General features: G+C 45.8%; 1 protein-coding gene across 1 annotated transcript in view; it reads right to left on the reverse strand.

Annotated features, from left to right (window-relative positions):
• Nucleotides 1-300: 300 nt before the first annotated feature.
• CCDC160 (coiled-coil domain containing 160) overlaps nucleotides 301-17,935 on the reverse strand; it is a 266,996-nt gene continuing 249,361 nt past the window's right edge. The window contains exon 3 of the mRNA XM_086918696.1: nucleotides 301-1,377. Within this exon, the coding sequence (XP_086774822.1) occupies nucleotides 386-1,354 (969 nt within the window). The 5' untranslated portion in view covers nucleotides 1,355-1,377 and the 3' untranslated portion in view covers nucleotides 301-385. The remainder of the gene's footprint in view (nucleotides 1,378-17,935) is intronic.

Below are 17,935 nucleotides of genomic sequence, written 5' to 3' on the forward strand. Positions count from 1 at the left end.
ATTGAGTAGAGTTAAAAATAAAATATTTCTCTTTTTATAAAAGGAGTATTTCATTTGGCTGGGCATTGATTTATTGCTGCTGCGCGCTTGGAGTTGCGAGCCGTTGCCCAATAATCTGTATCCACCTCCCCCCCAGAGGGAACCTTGGACTGCTCGTCCTCGTCTCCCATCGAGACTCAAATGCTGAAGGAGTACTTGACCCAGTTGGTTAGGATCCATAGAAAGTCCTCAACCCCATGGTTGGGCCCCGGAGGCACGGCCCTGCTTGCTCTGTGGTCCTCTGAAAGGGGTCCTGACAAGTATATTTACATCATGTTTTCAAGTAGTTTGTTTATTACATAGGCATGGTTAACTATATACAGAAAAATAGGTGTTTTGCTTTATTTTACTCTTGCAAAAAATGTACTTTAAAAGTATTAGGTGCTTTAGAACTAGGGAGTGATGAAAAATGTTTTCTCAGTAGTTCTAATGCGCTAAGATTTCGAGCATGCAGGAGTTTCTCACAATTCATTTCCTCCCTGATGGTTTGCATTTCCTGGTGTAATTTTTTTAAATGCAAACTGTACTGCAATTTCTCTTTTTCTATGAATGCCACTTTTTGAATCTCGTGTTGCTGTTTTAACTGAATACTTTGTTTTTGGAGATCTTTGTTTTGTAGAACCAAGCTCTGAATCTCAAGTTTTGCCTTATGAAGGTCCCTACTTAAATCACTAACAATTTTGGATTTTTCTCTCAGTTCTTCCTTTACAGCTTGAAGTTCAAGATCTTTTTTTAAATTATCCTTTTCCAATTGCTGCACATGGAGGGCATAGCACTGGGATTTTCGTTTCGACAGAGTAATCGCTCGTTGTACATTTTCATAGGCTTCCTCTGTCTTCTTAAGTTTATTTTTCAGTACTACTATTTCGGAATTCAGATTTACTAGCTGAATGTTTTGAGTTTTAGATTCATGGTGCTTCTTTCTCATTTCTTGCCGAAGAGTGGCCAAATCTTTTGATTTCCAGATACATATATCTTCATAATCCTCTGTGCCGCTACCAAAATTAGAATCCCCTGAATAGAGGGAGGTGCTTTTAGTTACTGTAGTCATAGTTTTGCTGTCTGGGTCTTTTTCATGTAATTTTGGTTCACACTCATTAACAATCATTTTGGAAATGTACTCCTTTCTTTTTCGCTTTTCTTCTTCGTGAATCTTTTTTGTAGCTAACTTGTAAATTCTCTCTACTTTCTTTGCTCTTTCTTTAGATCGTTTCTGAAAGGTCTTGGTATCTTCTTCACCAGGTGGCTCAAAAAAGTCCTCCACAGTAAACTGCGGAGAAAATAGTCTCTCTACCCAATGCTCTTCTCTGGCCATCTTTCATGTGTGATCTCGGTGCCCTGTAGATGAAAAGAAAATGTTACTTACTGAACACATTGGACCTGTGGCTACAATTATGCAATAATATTTCTAAGCATGACACTGAGGAGGACCTGCAAAATGAAACTTTAAAATGTACAGAAGGGAAAGGTATTCCTGTTTTCTAGTATACCCTTAAGTCAATACACATTTCATGCCAATAGCAATAATTGGATACTGTACTACTCCAGAGAAAAGAAACTGCTAGTAGTAACACGATAGTGCCGAATTTGCCTTCCTTGCCCTCTTTAACAAAGCATTTGAGCATTTATGAAGCAGTTGAAACTTTATAATTTTTACTAGTACATACTGATTATAAGACTAGAACCTCTGAGGTGGGATGTCAGGCATTTTACTTCATATCTCCCATACATGGCATTTGATCACGTGACAGTGTTGCTGATTTGGAGGGCAGGTCTCTCATATATAAACCGAAGGGAAAAGCACAGTGTAAAATTAGGCAGTTGAATTGTGTAGACCAATTTGTAACACACCTCTTCAGCACCTTGCAAAGACAGCAGCAAATGTATTCATTGCTTAGAACGTACCAAAAAAGTCTAACAGCAAAAATCTCACAAAGTATTCAAGGTCTATCACATTCTTTGCTGCTCTTAAGAGATGGAGTATCTTTGTGGTTATCATTAGTGTTTACGGACAACATAATCCCTTTTGCCATTCAATATCGTTTCCAGTTTTAAATAGGTACAGACATTATAGCCAGAGGTGCACCACATACAAAAAAAGTTCAAGATAATCACAAAAATTTAGAGAATTAGTCAGAACGGATTCTCATGAATTCCATTATATTATTCATTTATTGATACTTCTTTTAAAATGCTGATAAGGCCAGCCAAAGCGTTTCGTCCAACAAACAGTGGACTTCTACAGGGCAAAGGATTGTGGTGAAAGGGATCATGTTGTCCGTAAACACTAACGATAACCAGAAAGATACTCCCAACTCTTAAGAGCAGCAAAGACTGTGATAGGCCTTGAATGCTTTGTGAGATTTTTGCTGTTAGACTTTTTTTGGTATGTTCTAAGCAATAAATACATTTGCTGCTGTCTTTTAAAGTTCTGAATAGCTGGTTACAAATTAGTTTACACGATTCAACTTGAACTTTTTTGTACGTGTTGCACTTCTGGCTATAATGTCTTAATGATTTTCCTATGAGTAGGGAGCATGCTTTTGGGCAGATGGTGCATATAGGGTAGTGCACACGGTATTAAACATACTTTTCATATTGACTGACTCGGTAGTATAACAGTGTGGGTGAAGCAATTTGTTAAGGTCCACAGCCCACCTCTGTTTTTGTATCTCTCAAATGTAAATATGTGTTAGAGGCGTGATTTTTTTTATTTTTTAAAACCTTTATTATATCATTCACAAAAATTACAGGAGTAGACCTACAACTACAGGGGCCGGACACCACATTCAGGAGATATATATAAGAAGCTCAATAACACAGCTCTTCAGCCAGCAACCCTGAGGTCTGGCAGCGGTACAGGATATACGTTGCATTAAACACAGTGCAGAGCGCATGTTATTCATAAGGTTTTCGTTTTGAATTTAACTCCACTCCTCCCCCCCCCAAAGACATGATAAAGAAGAAGATACAGGATATCCGGTGCCACACAGTCGAAGATATAATAAAGATAGGTAGGTGTAGGAAGACAGTCGCGGACCAACTTAAAGAGACAGTAAAGACGCAAGCGCTAGCGAGCTCAAGGAGGGTAAAGAACAAAACAACCGATCTCTCGTCGTAGCCGCCCACCCTCAGACCCCACCCACCTGTATACTCCAGGATGAAACAGAAAGTAATGCTACCGGACACTGCAAGAAGAAGAAAGGGGCCATAGAAAAAAACAAAGGCAAAATAACAAACCCCCCCCCGCACCCTCCACCCTGCACCCCTGCAATGGCTACGGCCTACCCCACTAGCAGCGTGCCTGTCGCCCATAGGAATACCCTAAAAAGAGAGAAAGAGAAAGAAGGGGCCCTAGAACATAACAAAGGCAAAATAACACCCCCTCCCCCACCCTGCACCCCTGCAATGGCTACGGCCCAACCCACTAGCAACGTGCCTGTCGCCCAGAAACATCCCTAAAAGAAAAGAAAAGCGGAGGAGGAGAAATAAAAACACACTCCCGGACTCCTTTATCCCCCACCAGATGTAACCACCCCGAAACACGGTCAAAATAGAATGCAGCGAAATATAAAATCAATCCGGGGAAGTATGATACACACCACCCGACTCTCGTACATTACAGGTCACAATCCCAGCATCGAGGTAAATTATTATGCCAACCCCAAAAAAGGACACAAATTAACCCTGGCCGGTATGATTATTAACCAGAACACTTATAGTCCAGACCACAACAGTGAAAGCAGCAGAGCGTTCATAAAAGTTCAAGTCAGTACGAGCGAGTTGAAAAAAGGATAAAAGTGCACGGCATCCACAAAGCAAGTGAGGAAAAGCGTGAAAGCATAATGAAGCTCTGCGGTAATCACTGGTGATCCTGTTGAGGCACTCAAGACTGTCCACATCGATGTTCAGTGGGTTGTGGCTCAAGCAGGGGAAGCTAACAATGTACACGGGGGTGCGAACCATCCTGTAGGGATCAGCAGCGCACACGGAATCCGGCTTCCGCACAGGGTCCTCGAAGTTGAGCCCACAATGTTCCATGGGTAGTACAGCTGGCTGAAATAATGACGAAAGGTCGCCGTCCGGTCTCCGGCAGATATTGTCCACTGTTGCAAACAGTGCCTGGCTTTGGACGATGATCTGTGAATGGAGCGCCCCAGTGGCCGCCATTAAGGCATGCAGCGATGGTGTGCCTTCTATCCCCTCCATCTCCTCTCACGAAGCGACAGAGCAGGATATGAACCCCGGAGGTCGACTACACCGGGGTAGCAGGCACAACTGGAGCAGACAACAACAATGGGCGCCCTCACCTCATGATTTCTACACCTTCGCCGCTAGTCAGGGCTCCGGTCCGTCACCCCCGGGAGGCTTACAATGTCTCCGGGCATCGGATACAGGACCGCAGCAACCAAGGAACCACGCAGCGGCGTCTGCGGTGTAGACAGGATATTAAATCGCCATTGGAAACGAGTAAAGTGTGTCTCCGTTCAAGAGACCGGACGAAGCCAAAAATCCACAGCCGATGTTGTTCAACTCCAGCCTGGGTGGGTTGGAAATCGAGGCCCCTAGGCCGAGAATTAAACACGGCGTATCTTCGTCACCCGATAAGTTAAAAAGTTCGGGATTGAACCTCCAGAGTCAGTAACTCCTCACGTACACGGGAGTCAGGTGTAAAAGCAGGATAGATTGCAGGATATACGAGCTGCTGGCAGAGGTCGGCGGAGCCGGGAGCTTATGCGGCCATCTTGTTTCCCTGCGTAGAGGCGAGATTTTTAATGGAAATCCCTTTATGAAGTATTGTTAAAATTTGGCATTGTTCCATACTATGGAGTCAAGGTACTGAAGTGCAAATATGCATCAAACTATTAACTCTGACCTACTTGCTGGTGACATGCAAGGTAAAATGGATTGCTATATGATTTATTTATTTATTTATTTATTTATGATATTTGTAGAGCGCATACAATGGCCCAAGGGCGTCTCGGCGCTAAGTGTCTGAGTGTTTACCCTGAAGAATGAATAATTTATTGACTAAAGAGCCAGGTCTTCAGTTGTTTCCGAAAGGACCATAAAGATGAACTGGCTTTAATCGTTGGTGGCAAAGTGTTCCATAACTTGGGGGCTGAGACCAGGAATCTTCTGTCGCCCCATGAGACCGTTTTTGTCCGGGGTATAACAAGATCTCCTGAGCAAGATGACCGTAGTGTTCTGAGCGGACGATAAGGGGTCAGATTCCGGACAAGATGTGCTGGTCCTTGGTTGTGCAACGCCTTATACACAATACACAGGGTCTTGAATTTTATCCTGTTTCTGATGGATAACCAATGCAGCTCTTTGATGGTCTTCGAGGCAGAGTGATGTTTAGGGATATTTCCCAAAAGCCTCGCTGCAGAGTTTTGTATGGATTGTAGTTTATTCAAGACTCCTTCCTGTGCACTGAGAAACAGAGCGTTGCAGTAGTCCAAGGTGGACAGCACAAGGGATGTAACAAGAGTTTTTCCGGCTTTATCAGGGAGGAAAGGGAGGATTTTTTTAATTAGCTTCAGCTTATAAAAAGCTGAGGAGGTAATCTGGTTGGCATGTGGATGGAACGTGAGTCGGTCATCGAAGATGACTCCCAGATTCCTTACTTTGCTAACAGGCTCAGGAGGGGGGCCTAAAGAGGAAGGCCACCAATTAGATGACCATTCTGGTGTTAATTGTCCAAAGATAACTACCTCTGTTTTATCTGAATTTAACTTTAAACAATTGGAGGCCATCCAATTTCCTATTGCCGTCATACCAGCCCTAAGGTCACCTGCCACTTTATGGCCATTGTTCTTAATGGCTAGAACCAGCTGGGTATCATCAGCATAGGACGTGAGGCTCATCCCATAAGCCCGAATGACATTGGCTAAGCCCGACACATAGATGTTAAAAAGTGTCGGGCTTAGGGATGAGCCTTGAGGTACTCCACATGGCAGTGACATAGTGGACGATTGAAATGGTCCTGTAGTGACCACCTGAGTTCTGTCAGCTAAAAAGGAGGCCAAAAGTTTACTGGCCATCCCTTGTACCCCCAGGCCATCGACACGGTCAATCAAGGTGGTATGGTCGACCGTGTCGAAGGCTGCAGACAGATCAAGTAATATCAGAACCGCTGTACCCCCAGTGTCACGGATGAGTCTGATGTCATCAGCTGCTTTAATTAGAGCGGTCTCAGTCCCATGACATTGGCGGAACCCAAACTGAGTTTCGTCAAGTAGCTGGTGTTGTTCTAGAAACGCTGATAGTTGTTTATTCATAGCTTTTTCAGCTATTTTGGCCAGGACTGGTAGGTTGGCTATAGGTCGGTAGCTTTTGGGTTCAGCCTTGTCCAAATTTGATTTCTTTAGCAGAGGTTTTATGATGGTTCTTTTTAAACTGTTGGGGTAGACGCCTGTTTTAAACATGGCGTTGCATATGGCGGTTATGGCCGGAGTGATTTCCTCTAAGACTGGCATTAGAACTTTAACAGGACAGGGGTCAAGTGCTGAACCTGATCTAATTGTGTTAATTATGTCCCTTGCCTGAGCTTCCGAAATTTCAACAAATTGAGTGAGCATTGGACCGGCCTGTGTTTTAAGAGTACTTTCGGAAGAGTTTTTAGTTTTGGTGGCAAATGCAACATATATGTCATTAACTTTACTAAAGAAAAATTTGGCCAATGTGTCACAAAGAAGTTGCGAAGGAGGTGGAGTCAAGTTAGGAGATTGACCGGCTAGTTGTTTTGCAGTCTCATACAAGATTTTATGTGAATTTTTTGCGGTTTCAATTTTTTGACTAAAAAAAGATTTCTTGGCTTCGTCAATCATTTGTTTGTATTTAGCCACCGTTATCTTATACTTGATTTTGGCATCTTCGGCATAATCTTTCCGCCAGAGCCTTTCGTTTTGTCTACATCGTTGTTTCTGTTGTCTTAAGGCAGCTGAGTACCAGGGAGCTGAGGGAGTAGATCTGTTCCGGGATATTTGCTTAGTGGGAACCAGCGAGGATGCAGCTGTATCAATCCAATCATAAAATTGAGAGGTAGCTGTATTAGGGTCCTGTGACAGGGAGGGCCTGGAGGCTACTAAAGATGTTTTAAAATTAAGGCTATCTATATCGTTCCATGCCTTAAAAGTTTGATCAGTATTGATAGGTTTCACGGGGACAGCTGATAGATACGGGTTGAGTGATGCCATGATGACATAATGATCTGACCAAGTGACCGGAAAGATTTGGGTTATAGAGAGGTCATTGGAGTTGGAAAATATGCCATCCAAAGTATGGCCCCTATCATGCGTGGGAGATTTAACCATTAGGGATAGACCAAACATAGTCATATCCCCAAGGAACATGGCAGTATCCTTGTCATCTAGGTTATCAAAATGAAAATTAAAATCTCCAAGGACAGTAAAGGAGCTGTCAAGGGCATATGATATATATATATGTAACAAGAGCCGCTGAAGATCAGCATTTCGAAGAGTCTACACACGTGGGGCTTTTCCCCACTTGTCAAAAGACAGACGTTTGTATGTAGGCATTGGTGCTTGAGAGGAGGCAGTTGTTGTGCACCCGGATAGGTAACACAGGCCTGTTCCCCACTTAAGCCTTACTGGTTCTCAACGGAAGAAGCTTATTATGGAGCCCAACGAGGCACAAGGTCTTCTTTTCTTTGGCAGGTCTAGTGGGGCCAATTGTTTAATCGAACAAGAGATCAGTGGACCCATAGTGAATAAAGTGTGTATATGTATGTATGCTTAGAAGCAACCGACATACATGTCCTTCAACAACCTTCACGTCTTTGAGACACAAAGCACAAATCAAAACAGGCATTAATGCACACCCTAACTTTATTTAGGTTTTAGTTAACCAATGAAATGTCGCAATACTCATGCAGAGTATGAATGAATACTTGGTTTGATTATTTAAAATAATACAATATACGCATTTAAAATTTCAGCACTCTAAAAAATTTATATACTAGGAAAAAATAACTTAATATTTGTTTTACAACATTACGATTCTTCTTCGGTGTTTCCTACTATTCCCACATATATAAAAACAACCTAACACAGGCATTATTTCCTATTTCTACTATTATAAACACAAGAGTCATTTTTCCCAGGTTCCTTCTTCTATGTTTACGTCAGACTATTCATCAGAAACTAATTTATTTTTTGCCAATAGAATGACTTTAACAAAAGCAACATTCAAATCTATATCTGTTGAATTAAAACATCTTATGAGCGCTTGACTACAAGTTCAAAATCCAAGGTTAATAAATGTATTCGGTTGTAGCCTCCTTCTTTCTTCCATCAAGTCTGGACATATGCAAATAACGTGAATAATATTTTCCTCTCCCTTTTTGAATAGTGGACAGTGCATAGATTTTGTTGTACATTGCCATGGCACTGCATGCGATAACATTGGAAGAAGGCCAAAACGAGCTACAGTGAAAAGAAAAGTTTGTTTTAAAGTCCACGGTATTTCCAAGTAATTTTGGGACTTAGTTGTTTTAGATTGGCTTGCAATTCTTGGAAAAGCCATCAACACATTGGGTTTGATCTGTTTGATTTTGTTCTCTTCCACACTTTTATATACTGATCCTTTCTTGCAATCAGCTGGTTAGATACCCCAAATTCTAACCTGACTTGGGTTGTGGACGCATTGCTCAGCAGCAAAAAAGGAGCTTAAATATTTTAGAAATTGCATTATTTAAAGCTGCACTGCCATTCACTAACATTTGTAATAGTTGGCAGTAGTTTTCCATTTATTACCTTTAGAAGATGAAGGTATCTGGATCCATTCAGGGACTTTTGCAATGTTTGAAATGCCATGATTGAGGTGTTCCTTCTCCTTTCAATATACTTTTTTTGCTGCAGAAACGTGGTGTTTTCATCAAAGAGCACACAAAAGTATTTATATGTCTATATTTGTTCCAGATTCTGCTTCTGCATATACCATTTATATTTATACATTTTCAGTTTCCTGTTGTTTACTTTCATTATCTTAGTCGTGACCTCATTTATTTCCATACCATTTACAGTGAATAGTTTGCAACTGCGTTTATAAATCGTAATCCTATCCTAGTTTGACTTAATAGTATAACACCATTGGCATCTAATAAATTCCAACATATTTTCCCCCGCTAGTTTGGGGAGATGAGCATTTTCTTTATCCAAGCAGTATGTCAAATTTGCTAAAAACAAGTTAAACAGATATGGTGCGAGAACACATCCTTGTTTTAAACCCTGAGATGTAGGGATTTCCTTCGAAAGGGTCTAACCATCACCTATTCGGACTCTAATCCAAGGGTGTATATTCAGTGATTGAATTGCTTTTAGGAGGCGTGTTGGTATTCCCTGTTTGTCCAGCTTCCTCCAAAGAGTCTGCTGATGCACATAATTGAGAGCGGATTTAAAAACGCACAAAGCATAGATACAGTGGTTGATTCATTATTGTATATTAATCAATTAAAATAGAAAGGACTAGAATATTTGTCACTGTTACCAGCCCTTGCATAAAACCTGATTGGTTTGGAGGGATTTTATGGTTTGTGGTTACCCATTCCGTCAGTTCTGTCAAGAGCGTTCCGGCAAAACGTTTGGCCACTATATCTTGTAAGGTAATGAGACGATAGTTACTACTTTAAGACCAATCCCCGCTTTTATAAATAGGTGATATTATAGCGCTTTTCCACGACTCCGGCAGAATTGATGATTTGTATGGCTTTGATAAAACGTTTTGAGAGATATTCTGTCCAAATGTTGGACTATCTTTTTTTTTAAACCTTTATTAGGAACGAGAAACCATTCAGTGGCACATACATAGATTGATCACAAGAGACTCATACACAGTGTCAGATACACAATAAAGCCAGTAATGCACTTGGAATGCGAGTAAACCCAGATCACATAATACATATCGTAAATGGAGGCATAGGTCAGCAGGAAATCCGAGGCGGTAATGTACAGTAGGAGCATGTCACCCCAGAAATGGAGACCCACACACCCCACGAGGCCCCACACAAAAACATGGCAGAAAGCAGGTCAGCGAGACGCAACAACAATCCTCAGCCGATAATAGTTGTCAAACGCACACATGGGCAAATCATACCAAGTTGGATAGCGGTGTATAGCGCCGCTTCTGCCACGTCGGGTACTGATCACGACATGCCCATCCCCACCTACATGAGCATTCAGCACACAGATCAATAATGTTAACCTGAAAGACTAGGGCTGTAATGGCAGCAGGGATGAAACCCCCTACGGTAGGTCCTCACGACCAGCAACATCAGAGCCCTCACTGTGGACTGACCTGGTTAACAGGTAAATTTGCAGTGGGCTCCAGAAGTCTTTGGGTCTGCACCGGACAGGCATCAGGTCAGCGTAGATATTATATTGGTCCTGACAATACATCAAGTCATCCAGCCATTCCTTGAATTTCGGAGCTCTGCCCCTACCCTACCTACAGGCTATCCGGCGCTTGGCCAGTAGCATGGCCACATCCGTAAACCTGCGATAGGTAAGAGGTATGTCTTTTGCGTACCCCAACAGCATAACCAATGGATCAAATGGCACAGCCATTTCAGTCATAGCGCCTAGTGCCTCATGGACTTGGAGCCAATAGGACTGAATCGCATCGCATTCCCAGGCCACATGCAGAAAACCAGCCCCCTCCGCCTGACAGAGGGCACATTTATCATCATCCGCCAGGCGGAACCTGTATTTCCTAACCGGGGTATAGTAAAACCTCTGCACAAATTTATAATGTATCATCTTCAATTTACAACTCGAAGAAATATTAGCAGTAACACCACAGCAATATGCCCATTGTTCATCACTGATATCGACGCCCAGCTCAAGAGCCCACTGTTCCCTCGCATGACTAGGTAGAGTATCGCGCTGCTTCCTAAAGGTGGTGTATAATTTGGAGACCAGATGTCTACCTTCAGACACCAACAGTGCATGCAGTGGTAAGGCAACCCCAGGCTCAGTCGGAAACTGTGGGAGTATAGTACGTAGACCTTGCCGAAGCCGCACACAGTAGAAGACCTCCAGGGGGGAGGGTGGCTCTCCACGGAAGAATTGATCCTTCGTACGAAGAGTGCCCTCCATAAAGATGTCGCCCCACGTGAATACCCCGAGGCGTTTGCACATAGTCCGAAACCCAGTCTCCTGTAGCAGGGATAATTTCGGATGGTATGCAAGAGGCAATGCCGGGGAATAAAGCTGCTCAAGCCCCAGAGTGGTCGTAATGCGAGACCACGCATCCATAGTGCAATGCACCGTGGTGGACCGTGTATCCACATCACGCGATCTTCCCAATACCATGCCCTCCAGTGGAAGGGGATGCACTATCCATTCTTCTGTTGCTATCTGCGGCATAAAGGGGGGGGACGCATCCAATGATAGGCATACTGCGCCTGGGCGCTAAGATAGTAGATCTCAAAGTCCGGGACATCAAACCCTCCCTTTTCGTAGGGCAGTGTCAAGGTGGACCATTTCACTCTCGGCTGTTTGCCCCCCCAAAACAGTCTAAGCAGCTCCGAACGTAGGCGTTTAAAAAAATAGGCCCCAGGGTAGTAGGGAATATTCTGAAACAAATAAAGGAAGCATGGAAGCACAACCATTTTCACCAAGGAAGCCCTACCAGCCATAGAAAGTGGCAAAGACATCCACCGCGTAATATTATCAGCCAATTTAGTGATAGCAACCCCATAATTGAGCCTGAGAGTCTCCTCCTTGTCCAAAGAAATCATTATGCCCAGGTAACGCAGGTCTGTATCGCACCACTCTAGCGGATAATCTAGTTGGAACCTCTGGACAGCCGGAGTCAGCGGAAAGAATTGCGACTTCTTCCAATTGATATGAACACCGGAAATACCACCGAAGGCAATAAACTCCCGTAGGATCGGATTAAGCTTCACCCGTGGATCCTTCACATATAATGTAACATCGTCTGCATATAGTGACACCCCAATCTGGCGCTGGAAACAGTTAAACGCACTATGTTTATGGAGTTGCCGGATGCGGCACGCCAGCGGTTCAATGGCGATGGCAAATAACAACAGAGAAAGGGGACAGCCCTGCCTTGTGCCTCTCGTGATAGGCAAGTGAGGGGAAAGAACACCATTCACCACTACTCTGGCCACGGGTTGGGTGTACAGGAGTTTCACCCATGCAATTACATTTTGGGAAAACCCATTCTACACAAAACGTCGATCAGATAATTCCATTCAACCGAATCAAATGCTTTAGTGGCATCTAGGAAAACCGCAGCAACAGGGAGTTCGGGAGCAATAGTTGGAAGTAAAGAGAACAGCGTGCGAAGATTATGAGACGTAGCACGACCGGGCACGAAGCCTGATTGGTCTGGAAGCACTACAGTAGGCATAAGTAGGGACAATCGCCCCGCTAGTACCTTCGCCAATATTTTTGCATCGCAATTAAGTAGCGACAGGGGACGATACGAGTCTGTGTCTAAGGGGTCCTTGCCAAGTTTCAATAGGGACGTAATGGCCACTTCTCTCATCGACCCGGGCAGGATGCCCACCTCCAGCGACTCCTCAAAAACCTCCTTAAGAACCGGGGCCATAATATCAACGTAACATTTATAGAACTCAGCGGGGAGGCCATCCAGCCCCGTCGCCTTCCCATTACTGAGTGACATTATGGCATCACGTATTTCTTCCACTTCCAGTGGGCCTCCCAAAAACGCTCTATGACCATCAGAGAGCCAACACAAAGCAAGATCATCGAGAAACCCACCATAACGGACCTCCCCCGGCTGTTGTGATGTATATAATTGCTCGCAGTGATGCATGAAAGCCCTCTGGATCCCCAACGCATCCCTGCAGCGGGTGCCATCCCTCAGCACTAGCTCCAATACCCCAGTGCTAAAACGTGGGTGTCTCGTGATCGTAGCAAGCACCTTACCAGGTCTATCACCCTCACAGTACTTCCTAGCTGTCCAATGTTTCCCTCTATACTTGACCTCCCGAGCAGCTTCCTCTTCAAATTCCGATAATTTCCCCCTAAACGCATGTCGAAGTTCGGGGTCCGCGTCAGTAGTCATCCTGTCTTCCAAATCTTTAAGGTCTGCCTCCAGTGCCGTTATGGAGTTGACAATAGTTTTAAGCACCCCACAACTCCCGGCCATCGCAATCCCACGAACTGTTACCTTAAAAGCCTCCCAGATCATTTCCACACTATCCACCGTCCCCTTATTCCGTGGAAAAAAAGCCGCTATCTCATCTCCTAGTTCCGTCTTGAAGATGGGATCTAGCAGGGCCGAGGGAAATAACCTCCAGGGTGGTCGCGGTCTGTTAAGACCCGGCATGGCCACAACTACCCTAACCGGACAGTGATCGGAATAAGTCCTGGGGAGATGTTGTGCCCCGTGTAAGCCCATGCTAAGCCCTCGTGACACGAAACAATAATCCAAGCGTGCCCAGGTGTGCGCATGCGCGGTGAAGTGAGTACCCTCCCTGCCATCAGGATGCGTAAACCTCCAGCTATCCACCAATCCAGCCTCATCTAGGACGCCCCGTAGAACGTCCCTCGCCCGTGTGTTATATTGGCTGCTCCCATCAGAGCGGTCCGCCCCCGGCCGCAGTGCAATGTTAAAATCCCCACCCCAGATTATGTGTGTGGCGTCAATGGCAGCAACATGACCCCAAAGGGTGAGAAAAAATTCAGGGGAATCAGTGTTCGGTGCATAACAATTTATAAGTACAACAGTGTCCGACCCCAGCCTACCCCAAACTATCACATAGCGCCCTTCAGAGTCTAGCCGCACCCCCAGTTCCTGAAAAGTAAGCGTTTTCTTAATCAAAACAGCTGTCCCACGAGCATAGGATGAGTATGATGAAAATTTTCGAGTGGAGGCCCAGCGAGCAGCAAACTTAGACTCAATCTTCGGTCGCAAATACGTCTCTTGAAAGAAGGCAATCTGCACCCGATGCCTATCCAGATATGCCAGCACATTCCTACACTTTCTTGCATCATTAAGGCCCCGAACATTCCAGGACAGGATCGTTAAGGTATCCAACGTGCCATCAGCCATTCTCCATACAGACGACCATCAACACTGAGCCACCCGCACACCAAAGCCACCCACCAGGCAAATGACAGTATAAAGAGCACACATCATGCCGTCCAACCCGTAACCGATCCGTGCCACTAACACATCTCAACAACCCCCCACCCCCAGCCCAGTATCCCCACCCTCGTGCTACACAATCCCATACTAGTACAAAACATAGGGCCAAGCCCAGAACTAGTGCAAGGAACATACAGCAGCCCACGCGAATACCAACATCACAGTTCCCAGTAGTCAACCAACAAAAACCCCATACATTCTGGTGATAAGAGTCGGATCTGCGTAAGAAGCAGAGGACCATGCCACAGCGCAGTCCTCCAAATGGGGCCTGAAGGCACAATGGTAAGTCCAGTCCCACGGGCCAGATACATAGCCCCAAGCACAGCAGGAAGATCTGCAGCAAAGGGCATGATAACGACCCCATGAATCCAACGCACAGGAGTACAGTCATTCCTACCCACCACCCACCTAAGCAACCCCAACTTGCCAGGACCCCATTCCCTCCCCCCTCCCACTACAACCATTCCCAAACACAACAGTAGCTTCAGAAAAAGCAAAGTCAATGGGGAATACCCTTCAGGGTGCCATCTAGAGGCGCACATAACCACCCCCCACACCTCACCATTGACCCGCATAGTTCAAGTAGGCACGGCCCAGGTAGGGGGGGGGTGCCTGGAGTATATGACCACCATAGTCTGGCGCTCTGCCAGTGATCTCAAGCAGAATATAGAGTTTCACTGAGAGGAGGAATCAAACCAGAGGGCGAGAGGATGATAAGTCATCTCCCAGGAGGCCCCATGTGCATACAACCTTATTCACAACCAGTTATAACACAATATCACTCATCCTCATTGGCGGAGTGGAGTCCCTCCTGTCCATCATCTCCACCGCGTCGGTCAGCAGCGCGCTCCCTCTTAAGCCGCTTCACGAAGTCCTCTGCCTGCTGAGGATTGGTAAAAAAATGTTGTTTCGCCTGATGTGTCACTCGTAATTTGGCGGGGTACAATAGGGCATAGTCCACCTGAAGGTCTCTGAGTTTCTTTTTCACATCCAGAAACTTACGCCTCTGTTCTTGTACCACTGGCGTGAAGTCCGGAAAAATAGTAAAGTTGACTCCGTCATAAGTGAGTGTACGGGCGGTGCGGGCCGCTCTTAAGGCCGTGTCTCGATCACGATAATTAAGGAGGCGAGCAATTATCGGCCGCGGCCGAGTGCCAGTGGCCGGGCGCGGGCCAAGGGATCGATGCGCCCTCTCCACAATAAACTGCTTAGAGAAGGCTTCCGTACCAATTGCGCCGAGCAGTATCTTCTCAACATAGGTTTCCATCTTACCCACATTGGTCGTCTCCGGCACGCCAATCACGCGTATGTTATTGCGCCTACTTCTGGCCTCCAACTCCTCATTCTTCGCAGCAATAACCCGGAGGACATTATCCATGCGCGCCAGTTGTGTGGTGTGGGTAGCCGCCGTATCGTCGTGGTCAGAAACGCGCTGCTCCACGGCAGTGATCCGCTCCTCGTGAACGTCCAGTTGTTGCACCACTGCATCCATCCGTGATGAGAGCTTATCAACTTTATCCACAATGGTGGCGAACCCCTGTCGCATTTCCTGCAACATTTGCTGAAAGTCCGGGGCTGCAGGATGTGGAGTAGTGTCCGGAGCTTTAGAGGGAGAGCGGGAGCCCCCCGCATCCTGCGTGCCCCGGGAACTTCTCTTGGCCGCCAGAGAGTCGAAAGACAACTTCGGTTGTCTGTTGTCAGGCTTACCCATGGCCAGCAATCGCGAGCAATCCAACACAAGGGCTAATGCAACGCGGTAATCCAAAAGTGGTCACAGCCTCCACACCATCCAGGGCCAGAGCGCCCCCTTTAGCTGCGCACCGCGCACTCCCCGCGGATTGCTCAACAGGAGGAGGCAGCAAAATCGGTCCACCACAGCATGACTTAGACCCTTAGGGCACATGCAGTGGCCGGAGCAGCAAAAGGGAAAAAATATGAGTAGGTAAGGCAGTAGCACAGCCCTGGGAGCCACCCCCAATTCCAGCAAGCAATACTTCAGAGCTGTCGCAGTCCTTTCACCAAGAGGCAACAGCCAACTCAATGCAGCGTGGGAGACACATGACAGACAGCAGTGGTTCAGACAGTGGGTATTCCTAACTTGACAGCGACTTGCAGTACCACCACATAGCAACAGCCCACAGTCTGTATTAATGCCGGTAGGGGATGTCCAGATCAGGTCGCTCGCGTTCATTAGAGGCCCCCTGAGACGGCGGTACACGGAACAAGTGTGAGCTTTCCACAAGCACTGGCTCCGCACCTCAATCCAATGCACCACTGACGTTACAGCATATCAGGTGGGGACCATAGCCGAGTCCAAGTACGATTGGCAGCACGGAGGAGCGTGCAATAGAGGAGCCGATTACCCAGAAAGCAGGTGAGCAGTAGGAGAGGACGCTTTATTTATGGCCAGCGCAATCAGGGGCACGAGCGGGCAGTAAAACCACCCCGCCTCACCTGAATCATACACCGGCCTCAACTTCCACGACCCCCGGGTCCGCCGGCGGCAAGGGGGAGACGTAGGGACCGGCTTCCACAGCACAAGGCAGCCCGATCCCAATGATGCCGCAGGGGGTGTCCAGCAGGTGTCTAGCTGGTCCGTCAGCCGCCGTACAGCATGGGGATGAGTCCAGGCGGCCGGCGCAGAAGGGCGCCCAGCAGCTCCGCAGGAGCAGGCACAGAGGGGCCCACACACCTCGTGGTGCGCCGCGGCCCACAGTAGCACGGCGATCCGGTCAGCAGTTCCAGACGGTCCCAGGCCGCCTCACGGGCGGATCGTCAAACTCCCGCAGCTCTGGACAGCTGCGGTGGATTTGCACCAAACTTAAGTCGACGGTGCACGAGGTCCTCCCCAATCAAATCCCACGGTCCCTGGCGGCGCAGATGACACCTAGTCAGGATAAACGAAGGCTCTTTATTCCAGGCAGCAAGAGCCTCACATATGTGCGGCCATATTGCAAGTGCGCCCTCTAGCGCCCCCCATGTTGGACTATCTTGATTGCATATAGTATGCGCGCGTCCAAAATTGCTTAAAATATGGCGCATATATTTAAAACCCCTATTTTTGAAGATTGTAGTCAGATCGGCTCGCCAGGCCCTTATTCTTTGTTTATCTGGCGAGTCGATTCCGCTGCTATGACAATTGATAACATTTTTAGTTGCTGCCGAAAAATATTTGGTATCGACTGTTCAAGAAGTATCATAATCACATCCCATGGCTACAAGAGACATCTTGAATGCATTTTTTCAGCTTGTTTGCACCGTATGAACTCTTGTGGAATTTAGTGTCTATGCTGCTAGGGTAACAATTAGAAATGTAAATAATGAAGTTATTTGGTTTACAATGGAAATTACTGGTGCACATTTATAGCCTGTTTGCACAATGGAACTACTGTTTACCGCACATTTGCACCTTAATACCTAATGATCCAGCCCATGTCCGAATAGATTTTATAGTTGATTTTCATGCCAAATTAACTTTATCAATTCTTCGTTAATATTTATTAGTTTGGAATGTAGAGCTAGATAAGCGGGCATTTTTATTCATTTGTTTCAGTATTCTATTAAGTGATTGTTTCAGAATACACCCTTTGAGGGATAACTTTACTTTAGAGTGTACATTTTCTTTCATCTCAAGTTGCGCTTTATTATAATTTTTTGCCATTAATTCCTTTGTAAAAGTGCCCATTTTCTAATTACAGTAAGCGTATGACTGGTAAAGTATTGTCAGACC

Source organism: Lissotriton vulgaris, chromosome 4_1 (assembly GCF_964263255.1).
Source record: "Lissotriton vulgaris chromosome 4_1, aLisVul1.2, whole genome shotgun sequence".
Classification (NCBI taxonomy): Eukaryota; Metazoa; Chordata; class Amphibia; order Caudata; family Salamandridae; genus Lissotriton; species Lissotriton vulgaris.